Source organism: Dasypus novemcinctus, chromosome 21 (genome assembly GCF_030445035.2).
Source record: "Dasypus novemcinctus isolate mDasNov1 chromosome 21, mDasNov1.1.hap2, whole genome shotgun sequence".
NCBI lineage: Eukaryota > Metazoa > Chordata > Mammalia > Cingulata > Dasypodidae > Dasypus > Dasypus novemcinctus.
Window position 1 is genome coordinate 34668200 of NC_080693.1, and position 27341 is coordinate 34695540.

The 27341-nt window shown below is 37.1% G+C and overlaps 2 protein-coding genes across 3 annotated transcripts in view; both read right to left on the reverse strand.

The window, feature by feature from the left end:
* Nucleotides 1–27341, reverse strand: part of TAOK1 (TAO kinase 1) — a 168583-nt gene that overhangs the window by 80508 nt on the left and 60734 nt on the right. For both annotated transcript variants that reach the window (XM_058283125.1, XM_058283126.2), the window contains exons 3-8: nucleotides 18011–18082; nucleotides 15722–15823; nucleotides 13078–13123; nucleotides 12096–12192; nucleotides 8550–8663; nucleotides 3883–3974 (exon numbers count right to left, since the gene is read on the reverse strand). In XM_058283125.1, the coding sequence (XP_058139108.1) occupies nucleotides 3883–3974; nucleotides 8550–8663; nucleotides 12096–12192; nucleotides 13078–13123; nucleotides 15722–15823; nucleotides 18011–18082 (523 nt within the window). The remainder of the gene's footprint in view (nucleotides 1–3882; nucleotides 3975–8549; nucleotides 8664–12095; nucleotides 12193–13077; nucleotides 13124–15721; nucleotides 15824–18010; nucleotides 18083–27341) is intronic.
* On the reverse strand, nucleotides 454–773 carry LOC101433688 (acyl-CoA-binding protein). The gene has a single exon (XM_058283130.2). The coding sequence runs from the start codon at nucleotides 722–724 to the stop codon at nucleotides 461–463; it is 264 nt and encodes an 87-aa protein (XP_058139113.1). The 5' UTR covers nucleotides 725–773; the 3' UTR covers nucleotides 454–460.

The following is a 27341-nucleotide window of genomic DNA, read 5'->3' on the forward strand; positions in this document are numbered from 1 at the left end:
AAAGAGGATTGTACAATCATGCACACAGCCCAAAAAACAACAAACTAGTGATCTTTTTCAACAGATTAAGTGTAAACAACTAAGCCATTTATGAAACACCCTTCACTTTAAGATTTCTTGGTCATAAAAATTAACAAAGTTATCTCACCTTTTATGATACCAAGGTAACAAAAAGCCATGTTTATTCAGAACTATATTTATGAAAACCAAGAATAGCATAGTTTTTTTTTTTTTTTTTAAAGTAACAAATGCACTTTTAATTGATCTATCGATAAAAACTACTCAATGAAGGTCAGTAACTGTGTCAGCCCCTAATGTGTTAGAGCTGCATCCTGGGTAGCATGGAGGGTCTGGGTTAATTGCTTCTTTTCATTGTTTAGCTTCATCCACAGTGTTAGAAAACTCCAAGGCATTCTATCTGCTGAGGTGGGATGCTTGGCTGGCATCCAAATCCAGTCCTTCATATTCCGTATTTTTTCTTCAGTTCTTCTACTTTGTCTATGTAGGATTTCATGGCATCTTCCTTGGAGGTCCCTTTTAGCTGGTTCCAGGCATCCCACTTGGCCTTGCCTTTGAAGTCCAACATCCCAGGCCGTTCCGTGTTTATGTCGCCTACAGTTGCTTGCTTGAAGTGGCTGTAGATGAAAAGCATCTCGTCATCTGATGGCCTGGTCTTGAGGTTCTTCACCTCCTCAGCAGCTTTGTCAAACTCAGCCTGAGACATGCCGATGGGGTACAACGATTCCAGAGAGCCCCTAAGTTTGCTTTCTTACCTGTAAGTTTGCTTTAATTAATTACCTTAACTATTTTAAAACAAAAAGCAATAACAGATATATTTCCTATAACTGAATCTAATCTGCACTGCAAATCATACCTCTAGACCTGTGCTAACAGGGAAGCCACTAGCCACATAAACGTAAACTAATTAAAATTAAATATGAATAAAAATTTAGCTGCTCATTTGCACTATTACATTTCAAGTCCTCAAGAGCCATGCAAATACAGAACATTTCTATCACTCCAGAAAGTTTTATTGAACGGTGCTACTCTAGACCTTTCCCATTAAACCAAAACCAAGCTTCAAATATAGTAATGACTTAACACTTCATAATTCAAACACTTGTAACATATATAAAAAGTGTGATGCAGATTGAATTGTGTACCCTAGTTTGGACATGCTCTTGGTCTTGGTCTACATTCTGGTGGGTGTGGACTCATTATAATAAGATCTCAAGATGTTATTTCAGTTAAGTTGTGGCCCTAATAACTAAAGTTGGGCTTTAATCTGATTACTTGTGTCCTTTATAAACAGACTAGAAGTCAGACGCCACTGCCATAAGATAAGGATTGCTGGCAGCCAGTCCAAGAATGCCACAGTCTTACAGGAGAAATTATCACCTTGATGACACCTCAATTTTGGACTTCTCCTAGCCTCCAAACTGTTAATAAATTCCCAGTTTAAGCCAAACCATTATATAGTACTTGTTTTAGCAGCTGTGAAACTAAAACCAAGTGATTATTTATTTATAAATAAAGTATATTTATAAAAGATGCCAGGGAGCAGATATGGCTCAAGAAACCAGGTGTCTGCCTCTCACATGGGAAGTCCTGGGTTCAGTTCCTGGTGCCTCCTAAAGAAGATGAGCAGATGCCACAACAAGCAGAAGCTGCAACTAGCAGATGCCACAACAAGCAGATGCTGCAATGAGCAAACACCACAACCAGCAGATGCCACAAGGAATACATGTCATAACTGCTGCAACCATATGTTGCAACTGCTGCAATCGCTGCAACAAGCAGACACCGCAACCGCCACAATGAGCAAATGGTACAATGAGTAGACAATGTCAAAGCAGGGAGCAGAAGTGGCTCAAGCAGTTGGGCTCTCGCCTCCCACATGGGAGGCCCCAGGTTTGGTTCCTGGTGCCTCCTAAAGACAAGCAGACTGACAAGGGACCCATTTCAGGAGGCGGGATAGTTGCAAAATGTATGCCTAAAACTCTTAAGAAATCCTTTCAGACACCTCATTCATTTAAAATTAAAGGCACTTATATCTCCTAAAGTCACTTCATTATAAGTGTAAAAACTCCCATTGTGAAAGAATTCTATTTTATTAAATAGAATAAATAGAAGTGATACAGCCTAGAAAATAAGAGGCAATTTCACAAAAACTATAGAATTTAGACAGACTTCTTTTTATTCGAATAAATTCTAATATATCAATGATATTTAACAGGGCCATTAGTACAATTTTATTAATACTGAAAGGAAAGGGTTACGTTTAATTTTCACATAAAGGTGAAGTCAAGGAAGTTGGAGGAGGGAGGGAAAGGGGCTCTAGTGGCTTTGGTGCCAAGAATTTGAAAAGTGGCGCCAAAGTGAGGGTGGGGCCAATGTGAGGGGGGACAACTGTGAGAAGCGAGGGCAGAGCCAAAGCAAAAGTGGCACCAAATTTGAAAAGCAGTGCCAGGAGTGAAAGTGGCGCTGAGCCCACCCAGCCTGCTGGAATATAGGGAACAAGGAAATGGCAACTCAGAGCAAGAACTGTGTAAGTTAGACCTCTTGGATAGGCTGTAACTCCTGAAGTACTTAATCAATGGGGAACAAGGGAGGGACCTACATGTTAGGTTTAGGTTATAAATATCACTGTTTCTTGTTGTTTTGCGTGCCAGCCATTTTATCCAGGTTGTGCGCCTGTTCTTGAAAGATAATAAAATTCTTTTCTCCTCCACAATCGGGTAAACTTTTGTTTTCTTATAGGTGCAGCTTTCTTTCCAACAATACCAAGGAGCATATCAGTCAGCTAAGTATGTAAAAGGAACCCACTGGCAGAGAGTACCTTCCCCAGGTTCTCCTTTACATTTATACCCAGGCTTCATAAGAAATTAATTAGGATCTACAAGTAGAAAGAAGAATCAAGATTAAAGAAAACAGTTCAGGACACTTAACTTTCAAGTGTAATCAAAGAAGTAGTTCGCAAACCTCAAATTGAAGCCAAGAGATCATGAGAATGACATTACGGTAACCTCCAAATCTCAGCCAGTGTTTTCAAACTACACAATTAACATAATGACGAAGAGCTTTAAGGGAATGGTTAATGTAGGAATGGCAACAAAAAAGAAAATATATAAAAATTACATTATTTTGGAAAAATAGTAGACTGTAAGAAAGTCTAGTTGTAATAAAAATTAAAATATTCATCTAAGTAGGCTTTTACCTTTACTTCAATTTTCCTATCTACTTATTTCACAAACTAACAAATCAAGGTTGATAATTTATCAAAATTACATGCTGACTTCATTTTTAATGTGTTATTTCAATCCTTGGTCGCCTCTTCCAGAACACTTCAATTGAACATACCAATATTTCCACTTTCTAAGAAAGGATATTAAGCAGGTTGGGGATGCTTGGGGAAATCAAGAACAAGAAGATGGGCATCATCTTCAACTACAGAAGAAGTTCCATTATCGACCTTGATCACTTATAGTGGGAATGTTAATAGCTTATAATGGTCCACTGCTGTTACCATAGTTCAACTTAACAGGGAAAAGAAAAAAAAATGTGTGCATAAAACCAAACTGCTACAATATGATATACAGTCTGACATCTAATTTTCATATATAACTATTGAGTAGTTATATATTAGTACCCTGAGTAGAGTTAAATAATTCATGACTGCTTTAGAAAAGCTTCAATAAAATGGTAAATATGGTATTCAGATATACTGTAGGTGTTTAAGTATCCAGTAAGATTAAACACATACCTCAAACTAAAACCACAGTGGAAAATGAATTCACATATGGGGTAAAAAGTTGCGGTACAGAAATTCCAATAGAACACTGATAAAAACTTACTTTCATAGTAATAAAGAACAACGCTTACCTAGTTCAATACATGTTATTCCAAGAGACCATACATCTACTTTGCCATCATACTGTCCTTCATCCATGGCTAAAATTACTTCCGGGGCCATCCTAAAACATAAAAAGTTCACTTAAAAGTGTTTAAAAAAAAAGTATACTACTCTTTGAGAGTGTAATGGTCTTCCATGGAGAAATCCAGTAAAATGACCTGAACAGAATTTTTAAAGTGGGAAATAAATAGATTACAGATTGTGAGGTAAATATTTAGCATTGCATATATAGTTTGAGATTCTCCTAATTCTTATCATCTGTTGTGACAACAGAGCAGCATCCTAAAGGAAGGACATTTCTACAGCAAAGCAGATTCTGCATCTGTTCTAGTTTGCAGTTTCTCAAGTTGTATACCCCTTAGGACCAACACTTCTCAAACATTTTGGTCTCAAGAACCCACTACAAAAGTCTAATTTTGGCTTGAACGAATTTTATCACTGCAACAAATAATGTCATTCTTTTCCTTTATGTGACGGGTTCACCTTATTTGAGAAAACATCTGCCACAAAACCAAAGACTCAATAACGATAGTTTTACTCTTTCTTTCAAGTAAAAATGGTGTTCCCTGATAAAAGCAGCTAAGTTAGCTCACAACTCAATCAATCATGTAATTATCAACCTTACAGTTGTCCTAGTTACAAAATACAATACTAATTCATTTCTTTAACCAGAGTCTAAAGTTCTTGATGGTACACACAGACACTTATAAAAGTTGCTGATTATGTCAATAAGACTATCCACAGGCACGATCCAAATATGTGTACATGTGCATGTATAAAGACATACAGGTATGTACCTAGTTCTTGTACTCCAAACACACTACATACAAATTCACAAATATGTAAATAAAATAAACTCCTAATTGTCAATAAGAGGGGATTCCCTAAGTGTTCTTTGAGATGTTGAAGTAAGTTTGAGAAATTGCTAAGTTAAGTCAAGTTAAAGTGGTTTTTAAAAAAGATTTATTTATTTATTTTTTTCCAACCCCCCCCCCCCCCCTGTTGTCTGCTTCCTGTGTTCTTCTGTGACCGCTTCTATCCTTATCAGTGGCACCAGGAATCTGTGTTTCTTTTCGTTGCGTCATCTTGTTGTGTCAGGTCTCCGTGTGTGGGGCACCACTCTGGGGCACGCTACATTTCTTTGGTGCTGGGCGGCTCACCTTATGGGGCGCACTCCTTGCGCATGGGGCTCCCCTACACGGGGGATACCCCTGCGTGGCACAGCACTCTTTGTGCGCATCAGCACTGTGCATGGGCCAGCTCCATACGGGTCAAGGAGGCCCGGGGTTTGAACCACAGACCTCCTATGTGGTAGGTGGACGCCCTATCCATTGGGCCAAGTCCGCTTCCCTAAAGTGATTTTTTTATTGCAAGACTTTCCAGGACATTTTTATTTTTAACATTATTGTTTTTTTAGAGATCTGAAGAGATTTCAATTTTATTTCCTTCACTTTAAGCCATTCATGAAATTTCACAGTGATTTTTGGGGAGGGGACAGAAAGGCTGTGTTCAGAATCAAGGGGGCTGTGGTCCAGGCAGCCCAAGGAGATATAGGCAAGGCAGGCCTCACTAGGACAACTGTAGGAGCACTGACTGCCCAGACAGCAGGTAGGTGATGTTTCCAGAGTGAGAGAGCTGGTATGTAATGTCCTCTGCAGCTTCCAGCTTTAAGAAATTTAATATCTAAAATTCACCATCAATTTCTGAAGAGAGGAATTATTAAGAAATATTGGGGGAAGCAGACTTGGCCCAGTGGTTAAGGCGTCCATCTACCACATGGGAGGTCCGCGGTTCAAACCCCAGGCCTCCTTGACCCGTGTGGAGCTGGCCCATGCGCAGTGCTGATGTGCACAAGGAGGGCCATGCCACACAGGGGTGTCCCCCACATAGGGGAGCCCCACGCACAAGGAGTGCCTCCCGTAAGGAGAGCCGCCCAGCACAAAAGAAAGTGCAGCCTGCCCAGGAATGGCACCACACACACAGAGAGCTGACACAACAAGATGAGGAACAAAAAGAGACACAGATCCCGGTGCCGCGGACAAAAAAGACACAGCAAATAGACACAGAGAACAGACAATGGGGCGGGGGGTGGGGAGAGAGAAATAAATAAATAAATAAATAAATAAATAAATAAATCTTTAAAAAAAAAGATTGTTTGCTTATAGAACCCTTTTCCATGGGGGAGGGGATTCTAGATAAGGATTCTACATAAGAAATCTTGATCATTTAGAAAAGTAGTCTTCAATTTATTTTATTAATAGCCCTCCTACAAATTTACAAAAACTAGGTATGCCTTGAACATTTTTAGGTTGACATCTATATTTTATAAATATAAAACTTCAAATGATACATATATTTTATATATTGGATATATGCATTAAATACATTTTCTTCAAAATCGTGGAATGACAGAATTAGTTCAATTTATTAAAAAACAAAACAAAACTGCTATACAACTTAATTAGCAAAATCAGTGCCCATAGTCAAATCAAATCGGAACCACTTTTTGTCACAAAAGTCTGACTTAATTTTTCAATGTTAATATGTGTCCTCATGACAACCATCTCAGATTCTGAATTCCAAGCTAGAAAGAAAGAAAGGCAGGATCAGGTAAAAGGGGATGAAGATTAAGGTAGCAGGGAGAGTAAAAGGAAGGAAGGGAGATGATTGGAAAGATACAGTCTTGCCATTACTTTATACCCTGACCCCTCAATATTTCTCACAGATGCTTATACACATTCTCAAAATATCCCCTTGCTGTGCCTCAGAGGTTTTTTTTTTTCCCATTAATATTCCATATCAATTCACTACTGTAGTATTAAGGATTGGCAAGAAGTCTTTCTTTCAGAAAGTGGTAAAAGAGATTTTGAAGTGTAGGTGGGAAAGGAGATAAAACAGACCTCAGGCAAATCACCTGTCATACAGAGAGAGGACATGTGAAAGTTAAAGACCTGGAAAAATTATTCCCTTCAAACTTGATACATACATACTGAATTATTTATAGACAAAAATTATATGATGTCTAGAAATTGCTTTAAAATACTTTGGAGGGGTGGGGATGAAAGGAGTAGAGAGTACATAAGACAGCAGTAGCCATGGTATAATGGTGAAGGGATGGGTCACTGATACATGAAGTTTCATTATACTTCTACTTTTGTGTATGTCTGAAATTCTCAGTAATAAAAAGTAATTAAAAAGAAACAGCCGCTTGGGCAGTTTATAGCTGTTGGAGGTGTGAGCATCGTTTTTTGGTAGAAATGTGAGTGGCTGGAGCCTTTAAGCTGGGATGAATTGAACTCCCACTGGAGGCAGGGGAGCCAAGCTGGAGCTATGGCTAGTACGGTGGTAGCAGCTGGACTGACCATTGCTACTGCAGGATCTGCAGGCTGTTATGTTTTACAAGCCATGAAGCATATGGAGCCTCAAGTAAAACAAGTGTTTCAGTCTCCCAAAATCTGTCTTCACTGGTGGCTATTACAGAGGTGGGTTTGAGCCCAAAATGACAAAATGGGAGGCAGCATTAATACTAGGTGTAAGCCCTACTGCCAATAAAGGAAAATAAGAGATGCTCATTGATGAATTATGCTCTTAAATCACCAGGCAAGGGAGGATCTCTTTATTTAGGAACCAAAATCAGTGACGCTAAAGATTTACTAGAAGGTCAAGCTAAGAAATGAAGTAAATGTATGATGAATTTTAAGTTCATAAAAATTTATGTATATGATTACCAACTTTTTATAACAAAATGCCTCAGAGCTGTAATTTGTAAGAAATGATTTGGCATAAAGCCTTGTAATTGTTTAATTTTGAGAATTTTAAATCATACTGTATACTAGCATATTTGGAGGTTATTAACGATATGTGTACTTAGATCATTTAAATAGAAATATTATTCATTACGCATTTAGCTCATAATTTGGTAGCTATGTGTACCAGGCATTCTACAAGGGGAAGTGAGACAGTCCCTGCACCCACGAGTTCTCAGACTAATGGGAGGCTGATAAATAGGTAATTAAAATACATTGTGATGTTATGATGGAATTAACACAAACTGTTGTAGTATTCTTATTTTGTTGGGAGAACACACAGAGAACCACTTTGTAAAAAGCAAAGGCTCAACAACTTAGAGGCTTATAGCTAAGTGACACAATTTAATATAAGAAATTGATCCAAGTATGTATATGTAACTAACAGAACTCAGATTTCTTACACTAAAACTGTAATAATATGATAAAGAGAGAAAGAGGAAAAAAAAAAGAAATAGCAATCCAACTTGAGTCGGCTACCAGTCTTCAGTTATTTTTAGTCTGAGGATTGCTGGTACATGGTAAATACAAATAAATCTAAAGAAAACACACAAAAATTCCTACTTAGTGTTTCTATCTTCTTCCCACTTGAATTTTTATTGAATTTTTTCACTCCCATACCCAATATATGATGCAGATAATAACAGGAAAGTGAATGGGAATGGGAAGGAACACAATGAAAAGGATATGCAAGAGCAGCATTCTTAATCTATATTAAAATGCCCAAAAGAGTATTATGCTTCCCAGAAAGATAAGACTTTTGCAAATAGTACAATAACACATCATCTATTTCAGTTATGAGGATCAATACCGGATAGGATTATTCTTACCAATATGGTGTTCCCACAAAAGAATTGGCAGGAGATGCCATGGAAGCAGATCCAAAGTCAGCAAGTTTCACCTGGCCTGGTTCTGTCAGAAGGATATTTCCTGCTTTGATATCTCTGGTTTTAAGGAACAAAGAAAATTGTTTAGCTTTCCTTCATTAGCTTGTATTGAAAATGATAAAAATCAAAGAAATCCTAAGCTAGGGAAGGAGAATCAAAACTATTAAGTCCAGGGATAATCTCACAATTGCGATACTGAGAATTAAGAGCCTAATTAGAAAATAGAAAATACAGAATTCAAATAAATATACAATATCAATTTTCAAAAGGAGAACAGCTGTAAAAAAACAAAACAGAAAACCAGTAAATTGGAACATATTCTGAGTTTCTGTTTATTTGTACAAATAATGGTTTTAAAAATAAAAATTTAATTGCCCCTTCTAAATCTATAAGATTTCTGAGTACCATTCTTAGTGTTAAAAATGAGAAGAAAAAGAAACCCACTCTCAAATGTTGGTTAAAAAAAAAGAAAAAAAGTCACCATACTTTAGCACATACCTCCTAAAAAGTCTCTCTAAAGAGACTTTTTATGAGTCCTTAGAAGTACATGATAGAGAGAAATGGATTTGGCTCAACGGATAAAGCATCCGCCTACTACACAGGAGGTCCAGGGTTCAAACCCAGGGCCTCCTGACCCATGTGATGAGCTAGCCCACACACGGTGCTGATGCGTGCAAGGGGTGCTGTGCCATGCAGGGGTGTCCCCCACAAAGGGGAGCCCCATGTGCAAGGAGTGTGCCCCTTAAGGAGAGCCGCCCAGTGCGAAAAAAGTGCAGCCTGACCAGGAGAGGCGCCGCACACACAGAGAGCTGACACAACACAAAGAGACACAGTTTCCGGTTGCCGCTGACAAGAACACAAGCGGACGCAGAAGAACACGCAGAGAATGGACACAGAGAGCAGACAACTGGGGCGGGGGGGGGGGGGGGGGGAAGGGGAGAGAAATGAATAAAAAAATAAATAAATCTAAAAAAAGAAGTAAATGATGGAACTACTACTGGAAACTGAAGAAAGGCAATTCGTATTTTAAAGTTGCAGAGAACTTAGCAAGATTAACTCCTGGTGTTTTATGGAAGGCAGAATTTGAAAATCCTGAGTCTGGGCAATTAGCTGAAGAACTTTCCAAAGTAAACTCAGAGAATGTAGCTTGGCTTCTCTTTGAAGTTCATAGCTAAATGCTTGATTTGAGAAATACGTAGAGGACTGAACTGTTCAGCAAAGAGAAACCAGAAACTGATTCCGGAAATTCCAAGCCTCTGGAAATCAAGTCCCCAGAAGACTGTGTCCATTTGAGGACTTAACTAAACTTGGAACTTGTAAATCAGGACTGAAGATTCCGTTATCTAGGAAAGACTTGTGGAAAGTCTTACTGTCTGATGGCTTGGATCCCTGCTTCTTGCATGCTAAACCAACAAGCTTTTTGAGAGCACTGTATGAAACCACTGTTAGCTTGGGCTAAAAGGGACATAGAAAGGAGAGACTGAAGGAGAAACAGCTTTAAGAAGAAAACCATGGAAGCTGAGATAAGGAATGAAGACAATGCCTTGGGCCAACAGAGGAACCCCACTCATGTGTAACAGAGAGGGTGAGTTTGCACCAGCAGTTGAAGAGGGTGGATGCTCCTACCCCATGTTTAGGGAGAGTTTTGCTGCCCCAGGGTACAGAGAGGGTGGAGCACATTCATCAAGGATTAGGGTGGTTAAGGTCAGCACTTCATAGATCTGAGATGGGTGCACCTGTCCCCATGGATTAGGGAAGGCCAAGTGGTCAACTTGTTGCTCTGAGAGGGCTGAGCCTGTATACCAAAAGTTAGGGAGGATGTTGCTTTCACATCACTGTAGTAGGGGATTAAGTCTCTAATCCAAAGATTGGGTAAGGTATGGCAATCACCTCCAAGATGGAGGGTGAAGTCTGAAGCTTGGTGGACACCCAGATGTTTGATAAGGGTGGAACCAAGAAAATAGCCTTTGGCAAGCCTGTGGAAAGGGTTGGCCCCCATTAGGTCCTAGGGAGAAGAAATCATCATCTTAAGAATGACTCTCAAATGCTGAAATCTTTGAATGGAGGATGCTCTGCAGGTTTACTGAACTTTTCTGGACTCATAACTCATGTTTCCCTCCCAATTTCTCCTTACTGTAATGATAATGTATATCCTTTATCTGTCCATTTGTTTATTAGAAGCAGAGAAATTATTTTGTAACTTTAGAGGTCTATAGCGGATAGGACTTTGCCCCAAGACAAACTGTATTTCTTTAAACTGATTGTGATGTGATTCTAAGCATTGCTACTGAGTTAAGGTTTTTTTGAATATTGTAATGTCTTTTTGGAATTCAGAGGGTAGTGTAGCAGTTTGATATGGTTCATGAATTCCCAAAATAGCGATTGGATTATGTTTGTAAACTGGTCTGTACCTGGGTGTGATTATATTAGAACTAGGGCTTTGATTGGGCCACTTCAGTAGGGTGTTGAGTCCCTGACCCCTGGTGTGTGGGGACTCACAGATAAAAGACATGGCATAGGACAAAGTTGGAGTTTTGAGGTTGGCGTTTCTGAGCTGGAACCCCAAGAAGTAAGCAAACAGAGGAGCTTGGTGGTGAGGAAAAAGAAAAGGCCCTGGGATGAGAAATGAGCCGTTCGCCTAATAGTCTACAGCTGGCCTTGTGGAGAGAGCAGTGGAGATGAGCCTGGAGAGAAGCAAGACCCAGGAAGAGAAGAACCCAGGAAGCCTGTACCCTTGCAGATGTCAACCATGTGGCAACAGACTTTGGTGAGGGAAGTAACTTATGCTTTATGGCCTGGTAACTGTATGCTTCTAATCCAAATAAATATCCTTTATAAAAACAACTGATTTCTGTATTTTGAATCAGCACCCCTTTGGCTGACTAATACAATGTGTTACCCGGTTTACACATATAATTTTAAAATGCTACTTTCTTTCTAAAAGAGCCTGAACTAATACCAATGCCAAACATGGTTTAACCTCAAAGTTACTAAAGCATAAAGAGTCTTAAGTACCTTTTATTTATCCATGCCATGAAGTCAGTAGAACAAACTTGGCAGGTCAGTTACCAGGAATACAAAAGGTCTAGGTTTAGTTCTAGCTCTAATCTATTTGGCTTTTGCAACCTTTGGGACACAAATTGGGGCTTCAATGTCTTCATATGTAAAATGAAAATCCCTAATGTCCTTTACAGTTTGCAAATTAAATGATCATACAATTAAATTTCTACTATAAATCCAAAAAGGGCATATACTTAAGAAGGTCCAAAGCAGGTTTAGGCAAAGATGAAAATGATCCTAAACAGAGAGATGAGATGTACCAACATGATCTTTTTAGAACATGGACATCATTTTAAGTATGTGAATTTCTAAGATTCTTAAATCTATTTGGCTATAGTTCACAAAAATTTCAGGATTAATAAATTTCAAGGTTGATAAATGTAACAAGCAATTTCCTTGTTAACACAAGATAATTTTCAAAACACTTACCTATGGATCATGGTATGAGAATGTAAGTAGGCTAAACCCTGGAGAGCACCATGTGTAATTGCTGCAATTTCCACTTCTTGTAATGGCTTTTTGTGAACTTAAAACAAAGAATTTATTTGAAACTAATTATTATATAGAACACTTTTATTTGAAAAATAAATATACATACCTAATGTATGGGACAATTTTAAACATTTAACAAGAAGGGATTTGCTTTCCAAGACAATAAAACAAGGCTACAGAATTTATAACTAGTATAGAGTTGTGCCCAGTTGTTAAAGGGCAGTCCACAATTTTTCTTTGGATTAACAATATTAAACTGGTGATAATTTTTAAAAAGCTATTAAGGAAAAGTTCTCCTTTTATTCTTATATATCTTTATCTGAACAAAAAGAGCAGATCAAGCTACTGAAGGGATAAAGAAATCAGAAAAATGCTTGTAAAGTCACAATGAGAAAATTCACCTACTTTGTACTACTATATAGTATTTAGTGAAGAAAAGCACATATATTAAGAATCTGAAATGGGCTAAAGGTTTTATTCTTTCTAGACAGTTTTTATTAAATAGTACAAGGATATCTCATTTTAGTATACTTCACTTTACTTTATTGTGCTTCTCAAATATTGCACTTTTTAACGAATAGATGGTGTGTGGACAGCTTACATCAAACAAGTCTATTTGTGCCATTTTCCCAACAGTATGCGCTCATTTTGTTTGTGTCACATTTTAATTAAGGAATGTACATTCTTTTTTAGAAATAATGCTATTGCATACTTGACAGATTACAGTATAGTATAAATGTAACTTCTATATGCAATGGAAAACCAAAAATTGCTTTATTGCATGATTTACTCTATTGCATTGTCTAGAACTGAATCCTCAATATCTCTAAGGTATGCCTATAATATAATTTGAGAAATCTCTACTTTCATTGTCATTTTATTTGAATACTTTTAAGAAATATATTCAAAAGAAACATACCTTCTAGTAAATCTGAAGCCGATCCTAAACAATATTCCATTACAAGCTATGTGGAAAGAAAAATCATAAAAACATTGAAAATATTATAAAGACTGCATGTGAGATAAAGTAAATTGTCCAGGAGATCAAGTAAATAGTTTAATTACCTTTAAAAATGCATTTATTCATCTATTTGTTAAATATACATATAAAGTTAAGCCACTGATACATTAATCTTTTAATAATGCCAACATATAATCACTTCTACATGTATTTCATATATAATTACTAATTATAATTAGAAAAGAATATACACATTCCATTATCATTAACATATAGTAACAATACTAATTGTTCAGAAGCAGAAAACTGCATTCTCTGGAACAATATGTTGAAAGTGCAGATTACAGCTTAAACTTTTCTTTTAAAGCAAGCACAGGGTTCCTATTATGTGCAGATATTTTATATATATAAACTAATTGAATAATCACAACAACCTTTTAAGTTAAACCTTATTATCTCAGTTTTACAGATGGGGAAATAAAGAGACAGAGAAGTACTTATCCCATGCCACTGTTTCTTATTTAACCATAGCCTCAAGAATATAGGAGTCTGCTCCAAAATTATACTTGATAAAAATGTACCAAACAATACAAATCTAAATCTTAGTCTACTAAAACGATAATTAGCTGTAGTATATTATTAAATAAAATAAATAAATAAAGAAAAGAAAAATGGAGGATAAAAGGAGAAAGGTTGGCTGCCCACATGCAAAAAAAAATTATGTTAGCCCTCTACCTCATACCATATAAAAAATGAATCCTACAAGGATCAAGGTCTGGAATATAAGACCTAAAACCCACAAAAATCTTATTAGAAAACAGGGGGAAACCTTGGTCACTTTGAATTTGATGGTGACACCAAGATTATGAACAAAAGAAAAAAATGGATAAAATTAACCTCATCAAAATTAAAAACTGTGCATCAAAGGATAATAACAAGAACGTAAAGACAACACACAGAATGGGAGAAAACAATAGCTAACCATATATTTGAAAAGTGTTTAAAATCCAGAGCATATATAAAGTACCGCTACGAAGCAACAACAAAAAGACAAATAACAAGGGAGTGTATGTGGCTCAAGCGGTTGAGCTCCTGCCTCCAAAACAAAACAAATACAAATAAGTGTGAAAAAACTTGAACAGACATTTCTTCAAAGAAGATATACAAATGGCCAATATTACTGGTCATCAGGAAAATGTCAAATAAAACCACAATGAGATATCACTTCATTCCCACTAGGATGGCTATTAATAAAAAGCAGAAAATAACAAGCGTTGCAGGGAACTTGGAACCCTTATAATTGTTGGAGGGATTAGAAAATGGTGCAGCCACTGTGAAATCAGTTTGGTGGTTCCTCAGAAAGTTGAACAAAGAATTACCATATGACTGGTCAGCCCACTTCTGTGAACTGAAAGCAGAGACTGTAATAGACATTTGTACACCAACATTCAGAGCAACATTATTCGCAATGGCTAAAACTGGAACCAATTCAAATGCACACCAGCATATGAATGGATAAACAAAATGTGGTATACCCATACAATGGAATATCATTTAGCCTTAAAAAGGAAATAAGTACTAATGCATGCTACAACACGGATGAACCTTGAAAACATATTCAGTGAAATAAACCAGATACAGAAGGACAGATATTATATGATCTCACTTATATGAAACACCGAGAATAAGTCAATTCATTGAGATAGTAGATAGGTTACGAGGAGGAGGAATGGGAGGAAATGGGAAGTTATTGCTCAATGGGTACAGGGTTTCTATTCAGGTTGATGAAAAAATCTGGCTAATGAATACTGGTGATGGTAGCACAATACTGTGAATATAATTAACAACATTGAATTGAATACTTGAAAGTATTTAAAATGGAAAATTTCAGGATACATATATGTTACTAAAATAAAAAGTTATAAAAAGATTTTGCACTTCTCTTAAAAGGTATAACTATTACATCTATACAACTGTAAGATTACTGCCTTGTCACTTCAATGGTAACAATGAGGCAAAATTAATCACTACTTCTTGTAATAACATGTCTCAATTTTCTTTTTCTTTTTTTTTTTCTTTTAAAGGAGCTACCAGTTATCAACCTCATACATGGGAAGGAAGCACTTAACCACTGAGCTACACCGGCTCCCCTCAATTCTCTACCTTTAATATTATTCAGCCAAGGGGTAACAGTTCAGCTATCACTAGGAATCCTCAAACTTCAAGATCTTTGTGATTAAATAGATTTCAATACATCTACATCAAAAAGAGTGAAGCTAACTTTCACCCTAGAGTAAAAAATATTGCTATAATATCTGATAAATCATTTGGATTATGGTAATACTAAAAATGTCAGAGGACATTTTACCAACCACATAAAGGTTGACAGAGTTCTTGAAAATCTCCGTGGTAAGACTGCCAAAGTTTTATTATCTCAGAGTTCTAGGAAATGTCACACTTCCTCTATCATGCTCTATCAGCATGAACCAACATTCCATGTGCCTTTGCATACCCTTTACAAAAACACTTGAGACATTCTAAATTAATTCATTCTAAATCTAAATCAACTAAATAAATTAAAGCAAAGAGAAAAGATGCCTACCCAAGCTGTGTGCTCACGTAAATAGCAGCCTTTGTATTCTATACTGTTGGGATGTTTTATTCTTTGTAGAAACTTGACTTCCTTAATAATATCCTGCCATTTCTGTGGGGGAGAAAAAAGGAATGAGGGGGGAAATTATGAAAAATTGCTTTTCCTTGAGTTTTATAAGAAAAAAGTAATTAGTATATTAAGAAGGATTAACAAGAAAACACAACTTTGTTTTATTTGTAATTTTTAGTATAAATGTCAAAATAATCTGTAAGAAATTACATTGATAAAGTTTACACTTCAAATGCATAATTTACTGAATTATTTAACTTCAAGTAGGACAAGTTGTAGTCTGATAAAATGTATCATCAATGAGTCTTATAAAATTTTTTCATTATTAAAAATTTACAGCTACCTATCATATAGATGAAAACTATAGACCATACTTAGTTTCTCTTTAACAGTAAAATCTTTTTTTTTTTAATTAACACCTTTACTGAGGTATGATTTACACCCTATAAAATTCAGCTATTATAAGCAGTTTTGGTTTATTTCTTCTAACAAATGTCAAGGTGTTTTTTTCTTTAATTGAAATGAAGTAATTCCCCTGAGTTTTAAATTCCTAAATGTTGACTTCCTAAAATGCGAGTGAACAATTAGTTATTATATAGCAAAGTTCACAGGAAAAACAAGCCATATGAAAACCTTTTCCTACATATTTTATTAAGAGCCTTCCTCATCGACACCTACCAGGAAATAAGGATAAAACTTTTGTCATAGCTATTTCATAACAACCTTAGAAACTCAGGTCAGTTGTTCCTAACCAAAGTTCCTCTTAGGAATCAACCAGAGAACTCTAAAATTAAATGTCTTTCTATCATTAAACACTAAATACACTTAAATACCCAAAGATTCTAAGAGTTTAGTATGTTTGTTATGGGGACTAGGAATCTGGTTTTTCTGGTTTTGTTTTTGTTATATCAAGCTTTGCCACTGACTTATACCATATTCGTTAAGGCAGGAGAACTAGCATAACAGAAAAGCTTTAAGAAATGTTTTGCACTATAATTTAATTAAGTATGTATGAGAATGTATTTTATTTTTTACCTTTTATTTTTTATTAACATTTTAAAATTAAAGTTAATAGACCACACAGAACATTGTAGATTAAAAAAACATAAGAGGTTCCCATATAACCCACTCCCCACCACCATCCTTTTCGTAAATTGTATTTTTTTGAAGATATATACATCACAAAAAAGGTTACATTATAAAAAACATAAGAGGTCCTGTATACCCCCATCCCCCACCCCACTCCTCCTACACCAACAACCTCCCCCATCATTGTGGCACACTCATCACACTCAGTGAACACAATTTGGAGCACTGCTGCAATATATGAGGTTTTAAAAGCTCTCAACAAAACACTGTAAAATACGTTCATAATGTTTTATATAAAATGTGTCAGAAATTTATAATACACTAAATTTAGAAATTCTGTTTCATGGGCTTTAAATTTCAAATTTGAATGCTCTGCAAGGAAGAACTCTCAAAAAATTATATTACTCAATGTAAAAAGTCTTTATGAAGGTAACAACATTAGATGTGAAGAGATGAAGCACTAAATGAAATATTTTTGTTCCAAGTGTGACTAATGAACCAGACATCAACACAGTTTAATAGTCTGCCTGTGAAAACTAGTCCTAAAGTTGTGCTATAGAATGGCAAATACAATTAGAGTGAACTTTAAGAAATGTTTGGAGTTTTTTTGGTATCAAAATGATGATCACTTTAAAAGTACACTCATTACAGTGTCAATAATTTCATTTTTTTGGTTTTTCAGATTTTTACAGTTTCTTAGACTATATACACACTGTCTACTGATGAACGTTTGTTTATAACAGTCCCTAAACACTTTCTAAACCTTAAAAAAAATAAGAGTATGTCCGATATAACTTACTCTGAAGAGCATCTTATTCTACTATAATTCTTTAGAAACTGGTAATCCCTCTATGATAACATAAAGTAATACATATTAAATCACACTTTACAAAATTAAAAGCAGGAGGGACAAAGTGGAAGGTTTTAAGGATGCTAGTAATGTTCCATTCATGGCTTTACATACTAGCTAACAGATACATTCACTTGGTGAAAGAAAATTTATTGTGACACACACATAGTTAAGATTTGTGTACTTTCTATAAGTATACTTAAAAAAAATTACTGGTCTCCCTTCCCAATTAAATATGCTATGTCTTTCTTGAACATGCCAATAAGAATATCTCTATATATTTAACCTACCTCAGTAGATTGCTTTCCACTATAAGACATTTTCTTGATGGCCACAACTTCATTGGTACGCACATCTCGAGCCTAAAAAGTAACAAAGAACTGGTCATTGTGAGACTTAACAGATGAAAACTGGGCAAGCATTTCTCTGAGAATAAAAGCATCTATAGGGAAGCAGACTTAGCCCAGCGTCTGTCTACCACATGTGAGGTCTGCGGTTCAAACTCCAGGCCTCCTTGACCTGTGTGGAGCTGGCCCATGTGCAGTGCTGATGCGTGCAAGGAGTGCCCTGCCATGCAGGGGTGTCCCCTGCGTAGGGGAGCCCCATGCGCAAGGACTAAGCCCCATAAGGAAAGTTGCCCAGTGCGAAAGAAAGTGCAGCCTGCCCAGGAATGGCACCGCACACATAGAGAGCTGACACAAGACGACACAACAAAAAGAAACCCAGATTCCCGGTTCTGCTGATAAGGATAGAAGTGGTCACAGAAGAACACACAGCGAATGGACACAGAGAGCAGACAACTGGGGGGGGGGGGAAGGGGGGCAGAAATAAATTAAAAAAAAAAAAGCATTTATAAACTGTCATGTCAAAATGGACATCAAAATTGCTTTTATCGAGCATTTAAAAATGACACTAAATAACAAAACTTATAAAATTACCTAAGAGGTGGTACTTAGGAAAGAAAAGAAAGCAGGTTTATCTTTGAGTAATCTAGTTAAGAAAAAATTCAAGAAATTTGAATATTACTATACACAAAGAGACAAAATAAGACTAATGAATACACGTCTATCTTACTAAATTTTAAAATCTCAATGAAATGTACAGTTTTCTATAAAAGTATAAAAGGAAAAAATGTGAGTAAAACAATTAGTGGCAGATTGAAAACAATACCAATGAATTACTTTCAATATAGTTTTCAGTGGCAAATAGTTTTACCAAGGGGAATTTTCCAGGATAGAAGAGGAAAAACAGGAAAGCTACCTCCATTAATTTCGGGAAACCTCACAAACAGCACAAAAAAGAAAGTTAGCTATCAATATCATTTATAAATATACACAGGAAAACTCTAAGTAAGACTAACAAACCATGTTAGAGGGCACTACAAGAATGTTTCATTGAGACTAAATACATAATCCCAGGAAGGCAAAGATTTTGATTCTAGGAAAGTATTTCATAAGTCACCACATTTTTAAATGTCAAAAGAGAAAAATATATAGGAACTGTCAATAAATGCTGAAAATGCTAGAAGAGCCCAACTTACAGAAAACCAAAAAAATAATGGCAATTCTCCTCAACATGATAAAGAATGCCTGTTGCAAACAATTGTTAATCAGGATGAAGACAAGATTTTGTTAAAATGCTATCAAACTTAATCAACAATGTTGAATTTTTTTTAAAAGCAATAAAACAGAAACACAGTTAACTCTTTGGAAATCAAGAGCCATTCTGTTGGCCTCACTAATATGAATTAACTTGAATAAGCAAATTCATAAAGTGAGAAACTGTAATATGAGTTACCAAGGGCAGGGCTGGGGGCAGAGAATAGGGGTTAATACTTAATTGATACAGAATCTCTCTTTGGGGAGATGGTAATGTTTTGGTAATGGATGGTAGTGATGGTAGCACAACATTGTATATGTAATTAACACCACTGAATTCTATTTCTGGATGCAGTTAAAAGGGAAAAATTTAGGTTATACACACATGTTACCAGAATAAAACTTATTAAAAAACATGAAAGAAACTCTAATATATAGGAATACTGTATTCTCTGCAAAATTTTTCTGTAAACTTACATCTCTAAATTTAAAAAAAAATTCCATATCCTTTACCCTTTAGCTATCACTCATTCACCTGCCTTCCCATATTCCTCCAAAGCCCTAAGCAACAACTAATCTCTTTTTCTGTCTGTATAGATATGCCTAATTCTGGACATTTCATATAAATGGCAAAATAAAATATGGAGTCTTTCGTAACTGTTTCTTTCACTCAGAACATTTATGGCCAAATAATATTCCATTGTATGGATATACCATATCTTGTTTATCCATTTGTTAGGAAATGGGCATTTTGGTTGTTTCCATTCCCAATTCGAAGTCATGAATAAACATTCAAGTACAAGTTTTTATGTGAAGACATACGTTTTCATTTCTCCTGAATAGATACCTAAGAATGGAACTGATGGGTAACACAATAACTGAAAGTTTAGCCACTTGAGGAAATGCTAGACTATTTTCCAAAATAGCTGTATCATTTTATATTCCCACCAGCAGTGAATAATGCTTCTGATTTCTCCACATGCTCACCAATACCAGTTATTATATTAACTTTGATTTTAGTCATCCTACTAGGTATGAAGTAGTATTTCATTACGGTTTTGATTTGTATTTCCCTGATAACTAATGAAACTGAACATCTTTTCTTGTGCTTATTGGTCATTCATATTTCTTTGAAGGAATGTTTATTCAGATCCTCTGTCCATTTTTAAATTGGGTTGTCTTTTTATTATTGAGTAGTGATTGTTCTTTATTCCACACAGAGGGCCGTTGTCAGGCATATGATTTGCAAATACTTTCTATTCTTTGGATTGTCTTTTAACTTTCTTTAAAGCACTGAAGTTTTAAATTTTGATGAAATCCACTTTATTTTTTCTTTTACTGACCACATTTTTTTGGTGTCATATCTAATGCCATGCAGATTTACCCCCATGTTTACTTTTAAGGGTCTAAATTTTATAGTTTTAACTCTTACTTATATTTAGGTCTTCGATCCATTTTGAGCTAATTTTTGTATATGGTATGTGTGACCAAAGACACAAAGAATCTGAAAGTAAAAGGATGGAAAAAGATATTCCATGCAAATAATAACCAAAAATAAAAAAAGAACTAGCATAGGGAAGGCAGATAAAACTTAGTGGTTGAGCTGAGATACAAGGTCCCAAGGTTCAATCCCCAATATGCCCTTAAAAAAAAAAAAAAAGAATTGCATAAATGATGTGGAAAAGGAGTAAATGGGATATATATGATGTCTACATTTTACTTGAAGTAATATTAGCAAATTAACTGAAAAGAGAAAGAGATATTTTTTTAACAGAGAGTAAGTAGAGTAGAAGACAAACATTTTAAAAAAAATCATTTGTAAGTATAATAAAATACTGTGTAGACCAAAACCAATGAGCTATGAGTAAGAAGAAGAACACAATACTACGGGGTCATCTGTTCTCACCTCTAGGGAGAAAAATGTAAAGACAAAGTTAACTGTAGGTCTAAAATTAAACTGATGCTGTCAAAAATGAAAAAGGAACAAAAATGGTCACTGTGAGTAGGGAAAAGAAGATGTATACAACCAATCACTTTCTTTCAAACCAGGAAATTGTTAAAATCCATTTGGGATTTACTGTAATGGACTAACAAGAATAAACTGAAATCATTATATCAATTAACTATATGTAAATGGTCCTTCTACATTTCTCTTGTGTATTTTTTAAAAAGATTTATTTATTTATCTCCCCATCCCCCCCTCCCCAGTTGTCTGTTCTCTGTGTCTATTTGCTGCGTGTTCTTTATCCACTTTCGTTGTTGTCAGCGGCACAGAAATCTGTGTCTCTTTTTGTTGCATCATCTTGTTACGTCAGCTCTCCATGTGTGTGGCGCCATTCCTGGGCAGGCTGCACTTTCTTTCGTGCTGGGCGGATCTCCTTATGGGGCTCCTTGTGCATGGGGCTCCCCTACGCAGGGGACACCCCTGTGTGGCACAGCACTCCTTGCGCACATCAGCACTGCGCGTGGGCCAGCTCCACACAGGTCAAGGAGGCCCGGGGTTTGAACCGTGGACCTTCCATGTGGTAGACGGATGCCTTAACCACTGGGCCAAGGCCGCTTCCCTCTCTTGTGCATTGACAACTTTTTTTAAAAAATTTATTCCCCCCCTTGCAGCTTTCATGCTGTCTGCTCTCTGTGTTCATTCGCTGTGCATTCTTCTGTATCTGCTTGTTTCCCTTTGTTGTGTCATCTTGCTGCACCAGCTCTCCACGGTCACGGCAGTCAGCTCTCCTTGGGCACAGGCTATCAGCTCTCTGCGGGTGCGGGCCAGCTTGCTTTCATAAGGAGACCCTGGGATGTGAACCCAGGAGGGGAGCCCAATTGATTTAGCCACAGCCGGTTCCTATGTCTCTTTTTGTTGCGTCATCTTGCTGCGTCAGCTCTATGCGTGGGCCAGCACTCCTACGCGGGGCAGCACTCCATGCAGGCCAAGCTTGCCTTTCCCAGGAGGTCCTGGGCATCGAACCCTGAACCTCCCATATGGTAGACAGGAGCCCAATTGCTTGAGCCACATCTGCTTCCCCATCTTTTTTTTTTTTTAAATAAACTTTTTGGTTGGTTGTTTCTCTCCCCTTCCCCCGGCCCCGGCCCAGTTGTCTGTTCTCTGTGTCCATTTGCTGCATGTTCTTCTTTTGTCTGCTTCTTTTATTGTCAGTGGAATGGGAATCTGTGTCTCTTTTTGTTGCATCATCTTGCTGCATCTCCATGTGTGCGGCACTGTTCTTGGGCAGGCTGAACTTTCTTTCACGCTGGGCGGCTCTCCTTGGGGCACACTCCTTGCGTGCATCAGCACTGCGCATGGGCCAGCTCCACAAGGATCAAGGAGGCCTGGGGTTTGAAACGTGAACCTCCCATGTGGTAGACGGACGCCCTATCCACTGGGCCAAGTCCGCTTCCCCCCCATCTTTCTTATATTCCCATAATATGTTGTATACTTGTGATACTACTGATTTAGAGGAAGGATGAATAAAAGTTCACAGTGCTAGTCTAACTTTATTGTACATTTGACAGGTTTATACATTAAAATATAGGGAGGAAATTAAGTAATAATAGTAATAATAAAAAGCTGACTTAGGAAGCCAGGAAATCTAGGCTCAGATTAAGAAACTCCAGGAACCTTAAAGGAGTCAGAACAACTACTCAGAACAAGAGATTTTCATTATTTATTCTGAAGTCTGGAAATGTGCAGCATATAGGTAAGCAAAGGTAAGCAAAGACTCATTTCTGGGTCTCTAACTTCATCTTTTTTTTGCACCACTCTCTATTTTCCATCATCCCCACCCCACAACAGAGCTGCATGTACTGTGTCTGTCTATAGAGTAGAAAGAGTAAGGACTCTCTTATTAGAATATCTTAAATGACTAAGAATTACTTCATTAATTGGCAGTAGAGATCACCTTATATTTTAAAATATTCTAACAGAGCCACTGTGGCTCTCTAATCAGGCAAGCAAATCAAGGACTGGTATCATAAGTATTTCAAACCAAACCGAAAAGTCAGATGTCCAAAATGACTGCTTCTCTAGACTGCCAGGAAATAAACACTGTCTTATAGTTTCCAGTACTATAAATTGAACCAACATGATGTCATCAGATGGCTGCAGGATGAGGAAGTAAAAAAACCTAACAGAACACTGGCTTGGGACTGGGTAGTTGGCTAACAAATGTAGGAGACTCTGTTTGATATCAGCAAAGCCATTTTTTACTTTGTAAATGTTTTTTTTTTCCTTTATTTTCTTAAATGGGATGTAACATTCACCTATTTCCAAGTGTATAATTTTACTGATCAGTATTCTTTTAGGGGCTTTTCAAATTGTATATTTTCAGTGGTCATAGTAAATTGTTTAGTGTCATTCATATTATTATTATTTTAAGATTTATTTATTCCCCCTGTTCCCCCACATTGTCTACTTTCCGTGTCCATTCACTGTGTGTTCTCCTGTGTCCGCTTGTATTCTCAACAGGCAGCAATGGGGATCTGTGTCTCTTTTTGTTGTGTCATCTTGCTGCGTCAGCTCTCTGTCTGTGTGGCACCACTCCTGGGCGGGCTGCAGTTTGACGCAGGGTGGCTCTCCTTGCCCGGGGGACACCCTTACATGGGGCATCCCTGCGTGCACTCCTTGCATGCAGCAGCACTGCATGTGGGCCAGTCACCACACAAGCCAGGAGGCCCTGGGTATCAAACCCTTGGACCTCCTATATGGTAGGCAGATGCTCTATCTGTTGAGGCACATCCACTTCCCTCATATGAGTCTTATTAATAGAAAAGTTGTTAATAGGAAAGCAGCTGTGGCTCAATTGATGCAGTTGTTCATTGCATCTGATATCATCACTCTGGGTCCCAAATCTTTCCTTCTCTCTCCTCCTGGGAATGCACCATTCCACTGCAAATTCAAGTTGAGCCTTTTGGAAATGGTAAGCAAGACTTCTGTCTCTGCCAGATCCAAGAGGCTTACTGACCCAGCTTGGAGTTCAGCAGAGCCTGAGGACAGTGAAAATAAAACTAATACATATCATTTTGCTATCATCACAGTAGGTGATTCAGGCAAAAATCATTAGTGTAAGTAAACACCCCGAAGTGAATATTTTATGAAGAAGATATATATTGTCTCAAAAAATATCCCCAGATTACTTATTAATTACAAAAGTAAAGTTGGTAAAATTTCTAAAATTTCAATGAAGAAACCTGGCAGACTCCCCGATAATCAAGTGCTAGAAATTCACATCACCAACAATTACACAAACTGACAAGAAATACTTCCTGATATGAAGCATCTAAGATGGACACAATATCCTTTCTGTGGTATTACTGCCAAAAGTACCTATGCTTAATTTAATCATAAAGAAACACCAGACAAGCAAAACTGAGCAACATTCTACAATGTAAGAGACCTGTACTCTTAAACAATATATTGAATAATTGTAATAAGGATGGAGAGAGAGTATGCTAACTCAGGAAATATTTAGAGAGTAAGTCTCCTGAAGAGTTATCATCATCTATATGCGGCATGAGCTACCATTTATGTGGGAAAAGGACACAAATTCAGAGACATGTTTATGGCTAAAATTTGTCTTCAGAGATGCTCAAGAAACTGATGACATTAGTTATCTCCTGGGAAGAGAGGTGGAAAACTGGGTTGGGAGACAGAACTGCTTTTTACTTTAACCTTTTTTTTTTTTTTACTTTTTATTATATTATCGAGTACACAACTCCAAATTCTCATTTTAACCACTTTCAAGTACACAACTCTGTGGCATTAATTCTATTCACAGTATTTTTCTTTGAAGAACAGAAGCATATTTAACCATATAGCAGTACAAAATTTTATTGAGCATTGTAAGGGATGTAATTAATTGCCCTTTAATTTGGAGTCTGTTGGTAAAAAAAAGAATAAACGTTAAACTAATACACCACACGGTTCTAAAGTAATAACATACCAAACACACCTTTGCATATACGGATAGATGTATCACAAACATTAAACGTTTGAGAATTTATTGTGATCAAAGAGAGTTAAACAAAGGGCTACTAACTCCCAGCCCTCTTCCTCATGTAGATCAAGACATTTTTTTTTTTTAAATCCCTTTTTCCCTTATCTTCTTTGAATGCCCAATTTAATTCAGAATTTCTGAACTTACATAGATTGTGCCAAGAAGAAACCAAAACCATTATCCCCATTATATTTCTGAATTTGGCTCTTTCAGTTCTGGGCACCTCTTTTGGGTCTGGAAGATTATCTGCTCAGCTAATCAAAATTGTAGTCAACTTCATGACCTCATAAATCCCCACATCGTTCTGAGTCCTACAGAGCCCAACACACAAGTCCATCATAACAGCTCTCTCATAAACAGCTCCTCTATTCACAGTATTGTGTTACTACCACCAACATCTATTACTCCACACTTTTTCATCAGCTCAAAGAGAAACTTGGCACCCATTAAGCAATAACTCCCCCTTTACCTCCCACCACCCATTCCATCCCTGCTACAGCCCCTGGTTGCCTATAATCTATTATCTGCCTATATGAAGTTTGCTTATTTTAAGTATTGAATAAAAGTGAGATGGTACGATCGTACCATATATATTTTTAAAGCCAACACTAGTGCAAATAACATCAAACATCAATTTAGAGAGATTTCACTTCTATTTCTTGCCATTACACTTCCATAGACTAAGCCTGAAGCAAAAATCAACCATAAAAGCTGGCAATGTATGTAAAACAATCAGATGAAAGCATTAGAGGAACAAATGCAGACATGGCTTTAGGGATTAAAATTCTTTTTTTTTTTCAGATACCAAGACCTAGGGATTGACCCCTGGATCCCGTTATGTTAGAAACTGGCACTCAACCACTGAGGCACATAAGCACCCCTGAATTGATTTTTTCTTTTGTTCTACTTGTTGTTTGTTTTTGTTCTTTTAGGAGGGACCGGGAACTAACCCCAGGATCTCCTGTATGGAAAGCCGGTGCTCAACCACTTGAGCAACATCCACTCCCAATTAAAATTCTTGAGAGACGAATAGCATAAAAGGTTAACACCAAATTTATACCAGCTTCACACCTGAGAGCTTTTTCCAACTTATAGCACAAAAAGAGCACCCAAGAATGGGATTAAAGGGAAAAACCCAAGAAGAGGTTTCTGACAAGAAGCTCACAAATCTATAAATTCTCCTCAAATGACTGGCTAACTACTAAACATTGAGCAAATAAGGTAGGGCTGAGGAGATAGCTGGAATTCAATCCCCACCAAAACAATAAACAGCCTAGATTTTCAGCTGAGACTGCAAAAGAGTCATACTTTAGAAATAAGGGCAAAACTGAAATGGACTAACCCTAACAAAGCCTAAAACCAAGCTTCAACGTGATTTAACAATGTTTATCTGCCTGTCAAAAGAAGACTGTTCTTGAGAGAAGATAATATCATCTGTAACCTCTAGAATTTCTCATCCACAATGAAAAGCATATAATCAAAAATTATAAGGCAGTCTAAAAAGTGTACCAAATACTGAAAAGCAAGAGAAAAACAAAATATAAACACACCCAATTGGGATTCAGTAATAGGGGTTAGAAAACATATACTTTAAATAACTGTAGGGAAGCAGCCTTGGCCCAGTGGTTAGAGTGTCCGTCTACCACATGGGAGGTTCGCGGTTCAAACCCCAGGCCTCCTTGACCTGTGTGGAGCTAGTCCACGCACAATGCTGATGCGCGCAAGGAGTGCTGTGCCACACAGGGGTGTCCTCCGTGTAGGGGAGCCCCCCGTATAGGGGAGCCCCACGCACAAGGAGTGCGCCCTGTAAGGAGATCCGCACAGAGCGAAAGAAAGTGCAGCCTGCCCAGGAATGGCGCCACACACACAGAGAGCTGACACAACAAGATGACGCAACAAAAAGAAACACAGATTCCCGTGCCGCTGACAACAGAATCGGACAAAGAAGACGACGCAGCAAATACACACAGACAAAAGGCAACCGGGGCAGGGGGGGAAGGGAAGAGAAATAAATAAATCTTTTTTAAAAA